Below are 19,798 nucleotides of genomic sequence, written 5' to 3' on the forward strand. Positions count from 1 at the left end.
AAAACATTCTTAACAAGTACTACTATTTCCTCTTCTTATCATTCTCTATTTGGAACATTTCCTTGTACAATCAGCCGGCCAAATAGCAACACCCCACCATTTAGTAATTCTAGTACTACTATTTTACTGTTTGGAATTGTCTTTCAAGATCACATCAAGAAACAAGCAACAAAAAATTGAGAGAAGAGTGTGCTGAGAATCAAGAAACATGAATAGAGATGAAGATCTTATTTTGTTTAGGGACATGTATAAGCGCGAAAAGAAAGATCTTGCCAGCCTTCTTCTCCCTGTCCCTGATGAATTTGAGGCAAATGGTAGTATGACTTTTTAGCTGTTTATTTGTTGTTTTTGTTTTGCAATTATTCGACGCGTCTTTATGGAGAAGTAAGGATTTCATATAGCAAATCCCAACTTGTTTGGGATTGAGACGTAATTTTTTTTTTTTTTTTAATGGTTTTTCGTGATTGAGAGTTATGGAACTTGCAGGGAATTATGCATTATACAGAATGGCTTCGGGCAAGAAAGGTCAAGTGGGATTGGATTCTATGATGAGTACTGAAACTGGAAAGAATGATTATGACTGGTAAATTCAATTTGCTTTGATCATATTGTTTGATTTGTTGTAGCACTAAGTAATTAACACGTGTTGAGGCTATTGCCTTTCAGTGTGCAAAAATCTTAAAAGATAGATAATATGGATCGGATATAGTTATTTTCTTCCATACTCATTCTTGAATTTTTAATTGAAGGTTGAAAACGCCTCCGGCTACGCCTTTATTTCCATCTCTTGACATGGAAGCCAATGCTCCAGAACTAGTTATTCAGAAGGAGATCCCAATTATTCAACCAGTTATTACTGTGTCAAGGGTGTGTGCTTCAACTTTTTCTTATTTTCAATTTTTTCTTTGAAATAGGACTAATTCATTCCTTCTCCTTAATTTTATCTCTTCATAATCAGTACATAATCTACGTATACCGGTTAGGAAAAGTAAACAGTGAATTTTGCCAGCTAGTTGTGTGAAATTCCAGTTATTATTAAAGTTTGTTACAACAGTTTGCAAACAAGACAGGTCTTTGCTAAAACAAGAAGTACTCTTATAAAATTTGCATCACCTAATCAAAAACCAAAAATAGCCACAAGCAACTCGACACAAATTGGAAAACAAAGTGCTTCATCAATAGAGAAGAACACAACATATGCAGCAACAACAACAATGATCAAATCCAACACTAGCAATGATCATAAAGAGAGATCAAACACATTGCCATCAATTACAACAAGAACAACAAAGCAAAAAGATACAAGTCTTAATTTCCTAGCTTCCAATTTATCAAAAACATTGGGCATGGAGTCGTCTTCGAGTACCACCAGGCCTAAAAGCAGGGGAGTATCCCCTGCTGGCAGACCGAAAATCCTGGGAGCTCAGTTCCCAGGATTTTCTGATGAAACTCTGCCTAATCTCAAGACAGACCGGTCCCTCTCAGCCAACAGGGGCCGGCCAATTCATCAAAACCAATCAACTAACCAAAGGCCAGGATCATCATCGTCGTTGTCTTCAAGTACCACCAAGCCTAAAAGCAGGGGAGTGTCCCCTGCTGGGAGGCCGAAAATACTGGGAGCTCAGTTCCCAGGATTTTCTGATGAAACTCCGTCTAATCTCAGGACAGACCGGTCTCTGTCAGCCAACAGGGGCCGGCCTAACCAATCAACTAACCAAAGGCCAGGATCATCGTCATCGTCGTCTTCTTCTTCTTCATCGTCAGTGCCTATTACAAAACCAATAAGACGACAATCCTGTTCTCCCAGTGTAACACGTGGTCGAAAGCAGGAGGTTAGTATAAGTAGTACAAAATTTCAACAAGTGAATGGCACAACACAAGTTCTTGGCAGCAGAATGGTGGACAAGTTCTTGAGTGCTAGGAAGTTAGCTCATGAAGAGAAAGAAACTAACAAGACAAAGTTGAATGGTTCCCTAAATGAGAACTGTGGTTTTGGGAGGCACATTTCAAGAATTTCAGCAAATATGACTCAAAAGCACATGGTAAGTGTATCTAATTTTACTCATTCATGGGATATTTAATGTCGCACATAAATTAATTTACTTGCTACATTATAGTATAAATTAATCAAACTATATACATATCGAGGCTGAACTGGGATTTAGGGTTTATGGGTCCTGGAATGGGCAATTCGCAGGTGGTCTTTAAATTTTGCCCCTCATATTTGAAATCTTTAAATTTTGCCCTTCGGCTAAAACCCATGGGTTCCAGGTTCAAACCCCCACACAGTCAAAATTTTAAAAAAAAATTATAAGGCGAGTTTAAATTTCGCTATGCCCCCGCTAAGATACACTTATGAAGGAATTACCAAAGTTACCGGACGGCATACGAGGACTTGCATAAGTACTGGGATAACTTTGGTAATTCATTCACAAGTTTATGCCGGCATAAAAGTTTTTAAAAGTATGGGTAAACTTGTTAAGGAATTACCAAAGTTATGCGGACGAGCATCTTATGCCTTAGACTTGACATAAGTACGGATGGTATAACTTTGGTAATTCCTTCACAAGTTTAAGGATCCGGCATACTTATGGGGAAAACTTTTAGTTAAGCCTTAACTAAAAGTCTTTTCCTAGTTATGCCAACTTTTAGTTAAGGCGTAACTAAAAGTATGCCCCATAAGGCATAACTTTTCCTTAAGACATAGACTTTGTTTTATAAGCCAAATTTGGTTAGTTGACTGCATATTCAAATTGAACTTAACATCCAAAGCGATGTATTTGGGAAAGAAACATATCATACAGAAACAAAGGATGCTCATAAAAGGCCGATATTGTTTTTATATTTTATCTCTTGGTACATTGTAGGATGTGTCAATTTGCACAACTTGGTAAGTGCAAATACTAATGACGAGATACATTTGCAACATTTTAAGACTGAATATGCATTAAGATACATTTAGGTAGAACGAACATCACATTCTTTATTGGTTTGTTATGATTTACTAGTACGAGGTCCCATTAAAAGTTTGTCCATAAATATGGTGACCAAGATAAACTTGTTAAAGAATTATCAAAGTTATGGGACCGGCATAAACTTGTTAAGGAATTACCAAAGTTATCTGGGACCTAAGATACTTATGCCAAGTCCGCCCGTAATGCCAAGTTTTCCCTTTAAGTAATTCCTTAACAAATGTATGCGGTAATACACGCGACCCAAATCTTGCCTTGCAATTTTTTTTTTAATTTATGCTTGAGTGGGGGTTCGAACCCAGAACCTCATGATTTTTGCGTGAACGCTCAGGGTTGCAACGCAAAGGGCAAAAATTAAAGACCAGCAATATGAGGGGCATAATTTAAAGACCACAAATATTTGGGGCAAAATTTAAAGACCACTCCAAAAGAAGGGCAATCCGCGCAAAAAAAAAGTCCTGGAATTCTTAAGCGGGCAATTCGCAGAATTGCCCTTCGTTTGGGGTGGTCTTTAAATTTTGCCCTCATATTTGAAATCTTTAAATTTTGCCCTTCGCATAAACCCATAGGTTCCAGGTTCGAACCCGCGCGTAGTCAAAATTTTAAAAAAAAATTCGCAGAGTTTAAATTCATTGCTATCGGAGGCAAGTTTAAATTTACTTATGCCTTGCTATGCCGTAAGTATGCGGTATAACTTTGATAATTCCTTCACAAAATTATCATTTTTTGCTATAAAAGTTTATGGATAAAGTGGATCATGCCTACTATGTCAAAGAGTAGGATTTGACAATTTAACGATGCGGCTTGGCGAATATTAGATGGTTAGACAAATTATTGGTTCTTGGAGAACATGCGTACTTCTTCTCAACCTGGAAAAAGCTTGATTCGAACTAAATTCTTGCAATTATTAGGTAATCTGAAAGAGTCGGCGAAAATTTATGGTGTTTCAACATGCCACTCGACGAAAATATATTTCACAATGTGATTGTGCTTACATGCTAATAGGATCATGGGGCTTGAGTGTAGAACCAATTTGTGTTATGTGCAATGTTGTGATGAAGAAAGTTTATTAAAAGTATGCCCCACCGGCATAACTTTGTGAAGGAATTATAATTTTGGGACTTGCATACTTATGCCTTATACTTGGTATAAGTATCTAAACAATTCCTTAAAATTATATTAAAAGTTTATGGATAAAGTGGATCATTGCCTACTATGTCAAAGAGTAGGATTTGATTTAACGATCGGAAGGATGGTTAGACAAATTATTGGTTCTTGGAGAATCATTTAGTGCAATATATAAAAATACTATATTGCAATTATTAGGTATATATGTGCGAAAATTTATATATATGTGAATTTTATTTTAGGATCGTAAAATTAGAACCAATTTGTGTTATGTGCAAGTGTTGTGATGAAGAAAGTTTTTAAAATGCCACATGGGCATAACTTTGTTAGAAGGTATGAATTCGGCATAAAATTTGTAATTCCTTAACAAAAGTATGTCCGATTAATTCAACCCTTGTCTTGCGATTTTTTTTTAAATTTTAGGGCAAAAATTAAAAAGAAGGGCACTCCGCGCAAAAAATTGATTCTTAAGCTTAAAAACATGGTATGGGCCAAAGCTATTTGGTTATATCAAATTCGTAAGTAGCACCGCCTCTGATTATATAGTGATGTCAAATAACCAAAAAAGACAATAGAAACTTCAAATGTGGAACTAACTTGGGCTGGGCTATGGTGTTAAACTCAGGTGCAACTAATATCCATATCCTACCCCATGGCCCATATTAATTCACCAAATTGACTGGGCTGGTTATTGGTTTTGCCGTGTAGAATGGTTTAAATTATAAGTATCTATGGTTTAACTGTTTGTAGGAAGTTATTTATCATTTTTTGCTATAAGTCACGAAAGTTTTTAGAAAATGTACCTCTAATTAGCTTTATAGATTGTAAACCATGAGCCTATTTTAGTTTAGTTTGACTTGTGAGTGTATAGAATTTCACTCCGTGTTTATACTAAACAAAATAATTTTATAACATCAAGAGTTACAAATAAAAGTAAGAATATATATATATATATATATCACTTAATCATGATTAAACGAAAAAATTGTTATACACGCTCATGTGTACATTAATTAGTACAAAGCCTTAGCTGGGGGCCGGTATTTTGGCTACTGGACTTTTGGCATCTAGGGTGCAACATTCGCCTAGTTGCACAACACTTGTATTGCTACTACATTTCCATTTTCAATGTTTAGGTGAAATTTTCTCTTATTTTGTTTATTCAAATGACAGGAAACTCATCAAGACTCGGGTAATTCTGGCAAAAATGGCACAGCCACAGGGAGAAAATCTTCAAACATCAGAGGCAGCAGAATCTCTAGTGCATAAAGCAACTCATATAATATTTTTGTATGAATTTAACCAAAAACCACAATAAGATGGTGTTGTTTTTTTGTTTTTGCCTTTTGCATCATTTAATGTTGATTATAAATGCCTTTTCTCATTTGATTTTGGGCTCTCTTCTCTCTCTATTTTCTTTATTCTCTTTTGGCAAAAGCCAGGTAACAAACAAAGTACATTTGGGTGATATTTGATAGTAATAGATATAAGGTATATGCACTGATAGTATAAATATTTTTATATTTAGTGTAATTTAACTTGTTATACCAAAATTTTGCTGAGATTTTTATTCATTGACAAACCATTTTTTGTAGCTAACAGTGTATGTCTTCGAAAGAGATTTAATTTGTAGAGGGAAATATTTGTTACCTTGTATTGTATAAATATGTAACATTTTAGTTTAATACCTACAAATGTCCTGTCCTATTAATTTAAGAACAAAAGATAGACAAATAAACTAAAATGAAAGAAGCGAATAGAATAGAAGGAAAATGGCACATAAGTCGCTGTAGATAATTAGCTATGAAATTAGTTGTTAATCTATCGCTAAATAGCTAATTAATATTTTTTAATAGGGTTAATTGTATTTTTGGCCTCTCGGTTATTGGTAAATTTTAATTTTAATCCTTATGATATCTAACTAAGCACATTTAACCTTCAATTACTTGAAGTTTGCACTTTTATCCCTTTGCTTATGAATATTCACAAACTTTCAGAATTATTAATCATCTCATCGTTTAATTACTCATGTGTTACGTTAACTTTGTATTGTTACTCCATACTTGAAGGTAAAATACTTTTAAAAGTAGTGCAAATACAATATATTTTCTGCATAAAGGGACCAAAATCACACATATTAATTAATCGAAGGTTAAGTGTATTAAGTCATGTATATATCACAAGCACCATAACAAGAATTTACCAATAGCTGAGGGACCAACAACAGTATTCTCCCTTTTTATTAATCTATCACTAATTCGTCATTAGATAGAGTTAGCAACTATCCTTCATTATTTAACGACAGAAGCTATACAGCTTTTCTATTTTCTGTTTCAGTGATATTTCTCTTTTTTCGTGAATCTTTAGACCACAGTAGAAACAACCTTCAAAATTTATTCGAGGAGGAAACTGCTTTTACATATATACTGTAGAGTTTCGACTAAAGTAGTTCCTGAAAATATTGGAGAAAAAAATAAAGTTGCTGAAAAAGGAATAAGTAAAAAAGGAATAGAAGCTGAAGAATGAGAAGTGTCAAACAGTTAAAGGAGTTAACAGTGTTGGTCAAAAAGTAAGAAAGTCAAAGCAAAAAGTTCCAAAACAACATGGATGTATCGTATTATCGTCAGCAAACCATGTTGTGTACTTGTGTATAGTATTGGACGACACACATTGTAGCTAGTAAAAAAGAATTTAATTTCATATATTGACAATGTAAATAATTTCTGTTATTTAATATATAAATATGGGGGGAAATTACAACTCAATGCCTTTGGGTGATCTAATTAACAAAATATGACCAAATGTATAGATTTCGAATATTTATACATATAATATACATATATCATACATATAATATACATAATCAGTGTATAAATTTTGTATATTCAGGCCATATTGGTTAATAATATTAGCCGAACTATACATATTGGTAATATTTCTTAATATAATTTACCTGTGGAAGTATTATTAGTGAGGATTTATATACACAATTGACTCTTAACTTATTTGAGATTGAGGTACTAATAGTAGTATTGTTATTATCAATGCAATTTAATTTCTTTTACTAAGTTACTTGTTTTATTTTCAGGTAACCAATTCTACGCACTTGTAATGAACATGTAACCTTGGTAACATAATTAAAGGTAAAAAAATTCTTTTACAATGTCAGATTATAAAACTTAAATTCTTTTAAAAGAGTTTAACGTTTATGCATCGTCGGTGTGACGGTGTAAAATAATTTTTATTCTATTATCTAAATGATAACTACAAGTAATTATTGATAATAAGTGAACTAATTATCTAAATAAAATACTTAACTTGTTATAACATGTTAGATTATAATGATAATGCAAAAAAAAAAACAAAAAAAATTTATAATTGGGATACTCGGACCAATTTGCACACACCTCGACTAATTTCACGATATCCATGCTACCTCCTATTAAGATTTGAAGAATATGGATTTGCAGTGCTCCCTTCCACCAGCGCAAATACTAATAATTTTGTTTACCAAAGCTTGGATGACTGAGAAAAATATTAGCACCTAGTTTTTTACTTCGCTATAATCTGAATCCAAAACCTTATAATTCTCAACCGACTTTATCAATCACTAAGCCATGCCCACAAATACATTGGTAATACTATAAATTTCTTTTAGGCTGAACCCTTCGGGAGCCCCTTGTGGACCGCAAAATTTTTCACTTAGACACCTCAAATATGCCTTGTTTCGTTTAGACACTTGAACTTGAGTAAAATGTGTTATTGAACACTTTTTGCTGACGTGGCACTGTCAGGGTCCACCTACGTGTCTAACTGGAACAAAATATATTTGAAATGTCCAAGTGAAAGATCTTGCGGACCACAAGTTATCCCGATGGATTCAACATTGCTATTACACTGTCCATATGTACTATAAACCCTGTTCAAAAAGGGCAGTGACTTTTGAATTTAGGGTACACATATGCCTGGTGCATGATATTCTTCCAAAGAACGAAATCAGGAAAGAGAAAACAAATACTCCTAAGGGGGCAAAAGGCATGTAGAGTAATTGATAATTTAAGGAAGAGAGAGAGAAGAAAGAAGTAAATATGTGTAAGAGATGTTCCTTGTGAAAAGCCTGATTGATACGTTGTTTTCTCACACAGATACAAAGATAAATGGACACAGAAACAGAGAAACAAATTAAAAGCCCCTTTTGGGAGAGTGAGTGAGTGACTGATTTTTTTCTCCACATACTATATGTTTAGCCTTTAGGAAAGTGCATATATTACACATATACAAAGAGTTTATATTTTATATATTAGGTCATTCAAATGATATTTATATGTAAATTTTTTTTAAATATCAATATGAAAAGTTGAAAATAATATATGGACGAAGAAAGTTAACTTTCAGAAATTATAACTTCTATATTTAATTAGATTAGTTTCTTAGTGAAAAGTAAGGCCAGAAGCAACAGTAATAATTGCGTGAAAGTTATAGCGGCTTAGCGTATATTTGTTTTTTTTGCTCGTTAGCATTCACCTACCCCTGGTATATTATAGTCATAAAGGAAAGAAAAATTGAGAACCTTACTAACACAGAGGAAATGCGGTCAAACTACTACTCGATCCCTCCGTCACAAAATAAGTGTCATCACACTTATTTTGAGATAATTTTTTTGTTGCTAAGATAACACTTATTTTGGAACGGGCAGAGTATAACTGGTGAAAATAACCAGATAATACTCCCTCCTGATAAAAAAAAAATGTTCACTTAGCCTTTTTTTATTGGGTCAAAAAAAGTGTTCACTGATCAAATAAAAAAAGAATTAACATTGTTTCTTCAAATTTATCCTTATTAAGTGTTATATGATCAAATTTGAATGCCTATTTAATTAGGGGTAGTTTAGTCAAAATATCTATTTTTGTCTAGAAATTAGTATTTTCTTAAGGGGTGTGTAAATGGCTTAGTGGACACTTTTTTTTTTTTTTTTTTTTTATATATCCGGAGGGAGTATAAGCTTTATTTATGTACTACATATATATATATATATATATATATACATATATAAATATATACCAAACTCCAAGAAGGAGAATAGAAGGGGAATAATTAAAGCTAAGAGGGGAATGGAATAGTCAATGTATAGAGCGAAGTTGTAGCTATAGCCCTCCTTCTCTGAAAGATTTATTCATTGTTTGTTTCTGCAGAGAATAGGATTAGTCAATTCTGACTATAACAATTGAGAGGAGAGATGGGTACATGAAGAGTCGTTTGCGTTGGCATTGTCCAATTAATGCAAATTCAGAAGTAGGGATACGATATGTGTGGGGTGTGTGTGTGGGGCGCGGGGGTGTGGGGTGGGGTGGATGGAAAATGAGTAGTAATTGCTTCAAACTAAATATAGAGCATAGTTATTTGCATGGGTTGATATAGAAAATATTTGTTCAATATAATACCTAGACAAATTTAAAATTTTAAGTATGTGACCAGGTTTTAAATCAGAATCTTTTTTGCTTATTGAGCTCTTGATAGATTCCAGACCCTACATTGTGGGATTTCACTGGGTATGTTGTTGTTGTTGTTGAGCTCTTCATAGATTATTTATACATATAGTATTAAGTAATTTCTTTATATAAATATAGAGTACGAAAGCTAAAAATTTTTGAAACGCTACTTCGCCTAACCCGTAACTTCATCAGTAGTTCCTCCCGTATATATAGAAGAATTGGCCAATTTTATGTTCGTGTAAACTTGTTGATATTACTAATATCAAGCTCGAAAGTACGAGGATTATAGTAGACTGAGAACCAACATAAAAACTAATTAAGTTATGATGAATTCTCACTATGTAAATTGAATAATATGGTGAATGAAAATTGATACTGCCGATTGATAACTTATTTGAGATTACGGCCAAGCAAGGTAAAAACTAAATCACACCTAGTGTTTACTCCATATTAATCATTATATGATTACTAATTAAGTGTTTTATACACACTCACATATATACACACACATAAACACACACACATACACACATTGTGATCATAATTTTAATGTATTTCTTACAAATATTTATTGGGAGAGGATGGTGTGTGTGTTTTGGGGGTGGCGTAGGGTGGGGTGGGCTTGGGGGGGGGGGGCAGTATCAGAGTCAGAGGGACAACCCGAAATAAATGCATTTTACCAATCCCTCCCTGTAGGCTTCGTAAGCTGCGCTTCTGTCGAGATATCCCCCTAATTTTTATTCACTTCTTACTTCTTCACATTTTAAACTTTGTTTTTATGTCTATGTTTGTATGCACAACATTCAAATATATATCTTCAAATGTCCTTGTAGGACTACGTTCATATGGATTTATTTTCATAGCATATATAGGCTCAGAGGAGAACAATTATTTATACCAAGTTCAATCAAATAGTATGAATGAAAAGTTAGAATGACTGACAACAAAACTGTAACATGAAAATCCGGAGTACTATTTAGTTGGATCTTTTTCTTTGACCACCACATTTTGCACACACTTTTCTCTTTTATATATAGTGGTTGAAGAGCATAATGTTTAGCCCATTATTGCGGATTTATGTCTTCCCGCAAGACATTTCTTTTTTTTTACTTTTTAAAATTTCCTTGTCAAAAATCCTGATTTCGTCCCTAGGTACCTATCAACATAAGTTTGGGTAACTATATAAACTAAGATGATTTAGATAGATAAAAAAAATCACCTACTTGCTTTCGTTGGGATTTAAAACCCAATACATTTTTAATCAATTTTATTTTGTTAAATATATTTTAATTAATTTACTTCAAACTTTTACTAGGAGTACCAAAAAAAAAAAAAAAAAAAAAAAAAAGAGGATCAAGACGAAATTAGCTGTCCATACTAGTTTTGTTGTTGGGTGGGCTTTAAGCAGCAATTGGAAATAATTGTCCCAAAGTATCATTGTCGTCGTGATTCAGTCTGTGCCTCAACAGTTATCAACAGAAACGAATAAATAACAAAATTAGCAGTACAAGAAAAATGGAAAAAATCAAATGCGATCACAAATTATGGAGTAATTTAATGAGTCAGTCAATATAAACAAAAACTTGTTTTATACCTCATTAATTAGAAGGACTTAAAAACCAAAAGAGAGCTAGTCAAATTCAGTGGGTTTTTAAAGGGCACTCTTTTTCCCTCCCGTAGAACATGCATGCATGACACTTATACAGCTATTGCGGCCACAATATTTACGCCTAAGAAAGTGCATGATACAATCCTACCCCCCTAGCACCCTCCCTACCCAAACCTCTTACCCTAGTCAACCCAATTGCACATGGGTTTGATATCCGTTGTAGGATTTCGATTAATTTAAACTCGTGTTGCATAAGATCCATTAAAAAACACTTTGTCCACTTATAGGATTGACGGTGTCATTTCTCATGTATTACTCTCTCTATTTCATTTTATATAATCACCTTATCATTTTATGTATCTTAATTTGATTAGACGTGCGGAAGACGGAATGTAAGAAATAAAATTTTGAATGGTGAAAAGAAATTAGATCTTATGATCTTAAATCAACGTGTGTTTGACATACCAAAAATACGTTTTAAATCCAATGGTTGTAAACACGTCATGGCATTCTTACAAGGGAGACATGAATGTAAAATGAGAATATTAAAATTAAACACTTATTAGATACTATATAAATAAACATTAGTTTTAAATACAAAAAAAAAATGAAAGTAAAACACTATAGTAAAATGGGTGGAGTAAGATTTGTCGGAATGATAAGTATTTCTCCATTCTTAATTAAAGGTTTCGAGTTTGAGCCGTCTGCTTGAATATTTTTAATAAGAAACACTCTAACCCAAAATACAATGTAATTTTTTTTATGCGAATTCAGATTTATCGAGCACCGAAACGAATATCGAACGTCCAAGTATATATAAGAGTAATAATGGTGAAGGGAAACATGGGAAAGAAGACAAAACGCATGGAGCTGTATAAAGTGTCAGGGAGACGTATTACTGCATTATACATTACTACTATCTCTGCCAGTTTCTAAAGGACAAAAGTTCATCATTACTTTACAAACTACTAGAATATCATCATTGCCCCTACCCATTTCTCTTTACTGTTTGTATTTATTGAGGCATAGAATTTCTTTTTTATATTTTGCATGCACCTTAGGCGTATTAAAAAGATGGAAATAATTAATCTAATAATAATGTCAAATCCAATATATCTCTTTGATGGGAGTCTCGGCATAACTGATAAAATTATTGTCATGTGATCAGGAGGTCACGGGTTAAACCGTGGAAACTCCCTAAATCTCTTTGATGTAATCTATATGTATTGTTGCATAGAAAATATGACATTTAAATCAAGAATTGGTTTTGCCATGACATTTAAATCAAGAATTGGTTTTACCAATTGAGTACTAAATTAGTAGTTTTATTAATTAAAGGGGTTTTGTGGCATTTTTAGATGCTCTTAGCTAGAAAACAGCAATATATAGATGTATCATTAATTTCATTATTTGTTTCGTTACAAACTAGTATAGTTCATATAAATTCATGTATAAGGTGTACGAGAATTATGAAAAACAAAGTGAAGTGAAAAACAAACATTACATTATAAATACAGAATTTTATGTCGAATTCTGTTTTCTCATGTTGAAGACCAATTAATGAGACCATAGCTATCTATTTTTTCAGCAAAGAAATTAGTAAATACGGAAATCAAAAGGAAAGAGCAGGTGCAATATAAAATTAGAAAAATATTTATTTAGACTTGGTAGACTAAAGTAGATATGCGTCTTCTCCATACGCTTTTATCACATGACTGTAGTCAATTAATAAAAACTTTTATATTATAATATATGATTTGATCACTGATAAATTGATGTAATTTAGTATAAAGATCGGATGCGATATGAATTTTAATATATGATTTGATCAATGATAAATTGATGTAATTTAGTATAACGATCGGATGCGATATGAAAAATTCATATGAGTGCAATCCCTAAAGTATATAGGGTTGTGAGTTGTGACCTATCTTTTTCTTTAATTATCGAAGTGTCACTGTTCTATACATGAATCTCACGTCTGACTAAACCAACTATATAAGGCAATGCAACTATAATATACTTTACCTTATAGTAGTAGAGCAATTGTTTTCTGTACGCTGGCCTAAAATACTACCCTATGCAATTGTTTTCTGTACGTTGGCCTAAAATACTACCCTATGCAATTGTTTTCTGTACGTTGGCCTAAAATACTACTCTACCTTTTGACTTACAGCTGTCCTACATAGGATTACTTCTGATTTGGTAAAGATATATACCGTACTTGTTATTTCCTTGAGAAACATAATTATTTGGGTTATCAAAATTCAACGCCTTATCTTGGAAATTTTCAGTTTAACAAAAAGCATACTTATTAAGTAAATATGGAAAAATGTTTTGAACATTAATTTGAAATTATATACTATAACAAGGCCATTGTACATTTTTTCCTTGTGAAATGGTGAAATATTATACTTATACAAAATACATCTATAATCTATTTGAGTATTTGGGACGTCTCATTTGTCTTTGAGAGTAATATCAGTTCGTTAGATATTATATATAGACATATAATTAATACAAAAAAGTATTCAAAAATACCATCAATCCCGTGAACACACATTTTGAGAGGGTGAGGAAACCTACCTTGACCAAAAATATAAGACTATATATGGACAATATCCACAAGAAAATGAGATTTAATCATACTAAAAGCTGTTGATCTCCAAAATAGTTTAACAAAAATATGTTTACATGAATATCTTATTCTAATTTGTTGTTTCCTCAAGATTTTTGGGAAACAAATTAAAACATCAACGCAGGATCAAGAAGTATAGTGATATAAAATATTAGATTAATAACACTCACAAAATCATTAACATTACAGAGCTGATTAAACTTCATGCAATATTTGGTCTCTCAAAAATAGTTATAGTAGATAATTAACTATGGTGCATGGGCTAATAAACCAGTATTAGCCATCATAGTCATCATGCTTAATGTAGTATTGTTTTTGCCATATGTAACCTAAATGAACTAAGATGGATCCACCGGCGTTCGCCGGCCATCAGCTCCAGCAGCCTGGAACTGGCTCAACTGACCTATAAGAAGGCCACTTGCATCAAAGTTATTGCTCCCATGACCTTCGAAAGCTCGAATCATGTGTTGGTGTTGTTGTTGTTGTGGTTGATCTCTAGGGAAGAACTGATGATGGTGGTAAAGGTGGTGGTGATGGTCCCTTCCACCACCACCACCGCCGCCACCACCTCCTCCAGTCATAAAGTTGAACTGCTGGTGGTGATGGGCGGTCGTGGCAGCAGCAGCTGCTGCAGCTGCCAAGAGGCCATGAGTAGCAGTACTAGCAATACCTATCAAGACATAATATAATGAACTTAATTAGTTCTATAATTTAAAGACGTGCAAAATATTTACATAGTCAGGTCACTTTTCATTCAATTATACGTAAATTTCTTGATAAGGATCGACTGTTAATATGATAAGTATGATAATTAACCTGATATCACATGTTAAAATATTCACTGTTAGAAATGTTATTTTTTCACACTGCCAATATATTTAACTTAAACCTGATAAAATTAAGTGCTACAATATTAAAAAGTGTAATATATCTACAAACTTTAAGGCCGTTCTGTCAAAGATTTTGATTCCAAAATTTTAAATAATATTTGAAAATTATTTCAAATATATATTTGTTTATTAAATTGACCGATTATTTCAACTTCAAACTTGAAATATAAAATTTGAATTTTAAAAAATAGGTTTTAGAAGTTTTTTCAAGTCACTCACGACACTTCAACTGTGTTTTTCTTGTCCAAACACAACGTCAACTTCAAATACGCACAACTTTTTTTAAATCTCCACGAAATCATCTCCGGATACCTACTCAACCTTTTAGAGAAAAAGATCATCCAACTACTCAAAAAAGAAAAAAGAAAAAATTCACGTATTTGAACCATAAAAAAATGTGCAAAGATATATAAGGAGGAGTAATTAAAAAGTGCATTGTTTACCTCCTAAGTTTTGGTACTTGGAAAGCTCAGATTTTGCACAGCTAAGGTCCATTTGTAGTTGCCTAAGTTGGTGTTGAAGAAGTGAAATTACACCAACACATCCATATACAGGGTCACGTAGTCTCATATCAGCTTCATATGCTAATGAATTTACAGCATCTTCACGTTGGTGAGGCTGTAACTCATTGAGCAATTTGGTCACGTTACTAGCCCCAAACACCTTGTGAACGTTCGCGAATTTCTGCGGTTGGTCAGGCGGGAAATAAGGGGCGAACACACATTCCGGCTGGCATTTCCGACGTAGGAATTTACACGCCGCGCACGGTGAATTCGACGATAATGAAGACGAAGATGACATTGACGACGATGACGATGACAACAACGAAGACTTCTTTGTCTTGTTTTTCTCTCCTTGCTTCACTTGAGGCCTAGAAAAAATGGTACTGAAATCAATCAGAGTTTAAGTTATATGCAAGGATATATATTTATAGATAAACCCTCTTATAATGTTGAATTTGTAAACTTGAAAATAAGACAAGTTACATGGTATAAACGGGTAAATATTTCTGATACTGTAAAAAATTCTTACACCGACGATTGATATAATTTATACTCTTTACACAATCAGATTAGTTAGGTAATTACAGGAAAATCTTTTGATAATTCTTACATAATTGGTAATCTAGTGAAAATGGTAACTGACATGCTATTACAAATTAGAGTTCACTGATCGATAATAAAAAAGAATCTTTAAAGTATCAGTATAGTACATAAATTAAATTTATAACAATAACGATAAGTGGTTAACAGTTCACAATTGGGATGCTATAGTGAGTATATATTTCTTGGAAAGTTTTACGAAGATGTGGAAAGAAGTTGCGTTATGAAGTGTGAACATCTTAAAAGAGCTTCTTTAATACCCAGACTGATTTTTTTTTTTGACCAAAACAGTATTCTTGAATGCTAGCTCTTAAAATTGCAATCGAAATTCAGATCCAAAAAAATCTTTTAATTTTTGTATTTACTTAGGCCAAAAAGGATATAAAATAAAAAAGGAAAATGTACAAGCTACCAGAAGAAATAGTAATTTTTTTTTTTTTGGTCTTGAAGAAACAGTAATATAAGTACTACATACCTGTTTTTATTATGAATATTGGCACGATTTTGATGCTGTGTTTAATTAACCAAAGGAAATAGAAATAAGCCCCTCTGCTTTAATCTGTTTGCTGCAACTGAAGACCAGCAAAAATCTTGGCAGTAATACTATTACACCTGACAAAAGATGAAGATTTATGAAGAAGAATGGTATAACCAACCTAAGTACATATTTTGTACCAAGTGTTAGTAAAAGCTAGAAAAATAAAATAAAATAAAATTGTGTACGTGTAATATGAACAGCTTAAGAATGGAAAGAAATAATATAAGTACAGAAAGATTTTCTTGGGGAGTTTTATTTTGGGATTGGATCCCGTGAAATTAAGTGTGAAAGTAAGAGCTTTCGTATTTGTTTAAACTATAATTATCTCTCTTTACGATGTCATAATTCTAGTCTCCTTAGTTAGATCTTGCTTGGAAACTCATTCACACAATTCATGAACCTCCTCTTCTACAGAATTTACAAATCTCATATTAGACACAGTGCTTAAACTATATGCATCTTCCGTGTACACAATAAATTCTTACATTATCAAGTCGGTTAAAACATATCTATAAGTAAATTTTCTTAAAAAATGATATTTGTAATCTTAAAAATAAGATAGTTTAGTTGTTACCACAGGTAAAGATGATCTGATACTATATTGATGTTATATACAACTTAAACTCATCAGAGAAAGTGCTTAAGTTAAAAAAAGATCAGAGTGAATAATAACTTTTTATATTATCGGGAATATAAGACTCATTACTTACTATAAAAATGACATAAACAAGGTGTAATTTTTTTTATTTTTTTTTACAAAGACAATGTATGACTTAACTCTTAGATTAAAGAAAAATTAAGACTTTGAAGTTCCCTTTCTTGAGATAAGTAAATAAACGAAAACTCGGTGGAATAAAATGAACAAACTAAGAAAGAAATTAAAGAAAAAATAAAAGTAGCACCTAAATTATTATTTTTGAAAGTTTGCGTGCCACTATAATCTCCTAGAACTCTTCGGTCAAACAATTTTTTATTTATTTATTCTATTTTTCAGCACGTAGTGCTTAAAAGTCAAGCTTGGATCTTGTGTAGCAAAAAGCTTTCTTTTTCATACAGAAAACAAGAAGAGGAAAAAAGTATACTCTACTACTAGTATATAACAACATATGAAATGATTATCCTTTTCCCTTTTGCTAAAAACAGCCTGCTCTTTTTTTTTTTTTTCTGACTGAGGATCTTCAAGAAAATCTGCTATATATATGAAGAAAGGGACAGAGAGAAAGAACTAAGAAGAAACTCGATGTTCAAGCTGAAATGACATAGTAGTAATTTTCTTATACACAAGAATGATATATAAATCATGCAAAATATAAGGAAGTAGTAGAAAAGTTAAAATTTGGGCAATATTTAAGCTTCCATATGAAGAGGACAGAGAGAAAAAAAAAAGTTGTCAAAATATAATTACCATAGAAAGATGGTGACAATATATAAGGGGAGACACAAGAAAAAGGAGAGAACTTGAAATATTTTTGGCCTTTATCTTTGTTGAGCAAAGGGAGAAAAAAACGCCCAAGAGAAGAGGCTAAGGAAACGGAGAGAAAGCAAAAAGTTTTTTTGTTTAGAGTTATTATGACTTGTTGTGATTATTATATTTGGTTTTTTGGAGGGATCTTTGTTATTCTTCTGGTATAGGAGTTTGATGTGTTTGAATTATGGTTTTTAGGGTTTTAGTAGGGGAGGAAAGAAAGAAAGAGAAAGGGATTATTATGAAAGGAAAAGGGTGTTTTCTAGACTTGTCTTGTGTCATTGATGTGACTTATCCTTTTTCCTGTCCTTGTATTCCATTTGTTGCACCCTTACACACATTTAAGTCGCCTCTACACACACTCACACAGTCTCTCTCTTGTCCTTTTTTTTTTGTTTGTTTGTTTTTGGTTTGGAACTTTGTTCAAAAAAAATTGACGACTTAGCTTGTTCTGTGGTACACTTACGAGAGTACATTTTTATCAAGTTGAAATGTTCCATCTTTTTCTACTTTTTAATAAATGGGTTGGGGGTGTTACATCAGATTGCGCGCATATAGACTAATTTTATAGATATCTTTCACCAGCACATGCATGTTTTAGATAATTTTAGATATTAAGGTCCAGCTAGACAGATGAGAACAAATCAGTTAGAGTCTGTTTGGAAAGCCACCTGGTAACTGGAATTGGTGTAATTAATAGCGTAGTAATTACACTCAAGCTAGTAATTACACAAAAGATTGTAATTACAACGACGCATTTGTTTGTCGTAATGTAATTACAGTGTAATTACAAGCGTGTTGTTTGGTTGCACAAGTGTAATTACACAGTTAGTTTAATTTAAAAATAAAATTTAATTATCAAAAATTAAAAATTAATATTTGAGAAAATATGTGCCTTTATAAATGATATTAAATTAGGTATTTAACAACACATTGTTTCTTGAAAATGTATTAATTAATATATATATATATATATATATAATATTGTAAAATATAATTGATATATATATTTTAAATTAATAATATTTTAAAAGCAGATTTTTTTGTGAGAACATCATGGATTGGATGTTTGACAGAAAAAAATATTTATAAATATAATGCCATAACATTATTCAAATGTTTGACCAAAAAAATATATCAATTGTAAGTGAAAAATAAACAGCATGGAATGTGAAATAACAAGTCAATAATACTAAAGTAAATAAATTAAAATCGAAAATATAACCTAAATTCAAAATTCAAAAGAAAAAGAAAAAAATTAACATAATACTCTTATGTCAAATTCTAACATAACATAAGTAAGTTCTAATGTAACTTAAGTAAATATAATTCAAAAGGAAGGAAAAATATAAGTCTATAACCTCATTCACAACGAAATTCTACTTTAATAACATCACTCATTATGCCATGTTTTTTAATGATTCCTTCTTTCTAATATTAAGAGGTGTAGTTTACAAAATTAGAATAATAACACAATTATGCTAAAAGAATAAAATAAAATAAAAAATACGAGCAATTACATGGAACTACAAGAAGTAAAGGTTGAGAATGAGAAGAAAGGAAAGATAAATTATATAAAAATAAAAATATATTTTAAAAATAAAAATCATTAAAAAGTGAAAATAAAAAAGAAATTAAATAATAGAAATAAAAATGAATTAAAAAATAAAATAAATTAAAATAAATAATAACTAAATAAACAAAAAAGGATCCCTATAATTACAGGGTGTAATTACACCCAATTCTCAGCCCCCCCCCCTCGGCGGCTTGAGAACTGGAGAGTGTAATTACACCATCTCAATTACACTCAATTCCCACCTAACCAAGTAATTATTTGGTCAAATAAATAGGTCAAACTGTGTAATTACATACAATTCCAATTACTTGGTGGCTTTCCAAACAGACCCTTAATGTTTTGACTCCATTGAGATTTAAACCTGAAATCTCATGATTTTCCATCCAC

The 19,798-nt window shown here is 32.0% G+C and overlaps 3 protein-coding genes across 5 annotated transcripts; 2 read left to right on the forward strand and 1 right to left on the reverse strand.

The window, feature by feature from the left end:
• The first annotated feature begins 1 nt into the window (after position 1).
• On the forward strand, positions 2–952 carry LOC132060575 (uncharacterized). The gene is made up of 3 exons (XM_059453576.1): positions 2–314; positions 487–583; positions 750–952. Exons 1-3 carry the CDS (start codon positions 209–211, stop codon positions 907–909), a joined length of 363 nt encoding a protein of 120 aa, XP_059309559.1. The 5' UTR covers positions 2–208; the 3' UTR covers positions 910–952.
• A 129-nt stretch (positions 953–1,081) lies between these two features.
• LOC132060576 (uncharacterized) lies at positions 1,082–5,559 on the forward strand. Its single transcript, XM_059453577.1, has 2 exons — positions 1,082–2,042; positions 5,274–5,559. Exons 1-2 carry the CDS (start codon positions 1,215–1,217, stop codon positions 5,367–5,369), a joined length of 924 nt encoding a protein of 307 aa, XP_059309560.1. The 5' UTR covers positions 1,082–1,214; the 3' UTR covers positions 5,370–5,559.
• Positions 5,560–13,965: 8,406 nt separating this feature from the next.
• LOC132059040 (protein ASYMMETRIC LEAVES 2) lies at positions 13,966–18,308 on the reverse strand. 3 transcript variants are annotated; one of them, XM_059451507.1, is made up of 4 exons: positions 17,776–18,308; positions 16,301–16,444; positions 15,173–15,583; positions 13,966–14,509 (listed from the first exon to the last, which is right to left on the reverse strand). In XM_059451507.1, exons 3-4 carry the CDS (start codon positions 15,528–15,530, stop codon positions 14,178–14,180), a joined length of 690 nt encoding a protein of 229 aa, XP_059307490.1. In that variant the 5' UTR covers positions 15,531–15,583; positions 16,301–16,444; positions 17,776–18,308; the 3' UTR covers positions 13,966–14,177. The 3 variants fall into 3 exon arrangements, with proteins under 3 accessions (XP_059307490.1, XP_059307491.1, XP_059307489.1); XM_059451508.1 differs by having other exon boundaries at positions 15,173–15,615; positions 16,308–16,444; positions 17,776–18,307; XM_059451506.1 differs by having other exon boundaries at positions 15,173–15,600; positions 16,308–16,444; positions 17,776–18,304.
• Positions 18,309–19,798: the final 1,490 nt, after the last annotated feature.

The sequence above is a fragment of the Lycium ferocissimum genome, chromosome 6 (assembly GCF_029784015.1).
Source record: "Lycium ferocissimum isolate CSIRO_LF1 chromosome 6, AGI_CSIRO_Lferr_CH_V1, whole genome shotgun sequence".
Taxonomy (NCBI): domain Eukaryota; kingdom Viridiplantae; phylum Streptophyta; class Magnoliopsida; order Solanales; family Solanaceae; genus Lycium; species Lycium ferocissimum.

What these genes read in the sequence shown, in the direction of transcription:
- LOC132060576 (XM_059453577.1), top strand. Translation starts at nt 1,215, where the DNA reads ATGATCAAATCCAACACTAGCAATGATCATAAAGAGAGATCAAACACA. An exon ending in ATATGACTCAAAAGCACATG is followed by an intron (nt 2,043 to 5,273) that starts GTAAGTGTATCT and finishes TTCAAATGACAG; the next exon opens with GAAACTCATCAAGACTCGGG.
- LOC132059040 (XM_059451507.1), bottom strand. Translation starts at nt 15,530, where the DNA reads ATGTCATCTTCGTCTTCATTATCGTCGAATTCACCGTGCGCGGCGTGT. An exon ending in CAAGTACCAAAACTTAGGAG is followed by an intron (nt 14,510 to 15,172) that starts GTAAACAATGCA and finishes ATGTCTTGATAG; the next exon opens with GTATTGCTAGTACTGCTACT.
- LOC132060575 (XM_059453576.1), top strand. Translation starts at nt 209, where the DNA reads ATGAATAGAGATGAAGATCTTATTTTGTTTAGGGACATGTATAAGCGC. An exon ending in TGATGAATTTGAGGCAAATG is followed by an intron (nt 315 to 486) that starts GTAGTATGACTT and finishes TGGAACTTGCAG; the next exon opens with GGAATTATGCATTATACAGA. An exon ending in GGAAAGAATGATTATGACTG is followed by an intron (nt 584 to 749) that starts GTAAATTCAATT and finishes TTTTAATTGAAG; the next exon opens with GTTGAAAACGCCTCCGGCTA.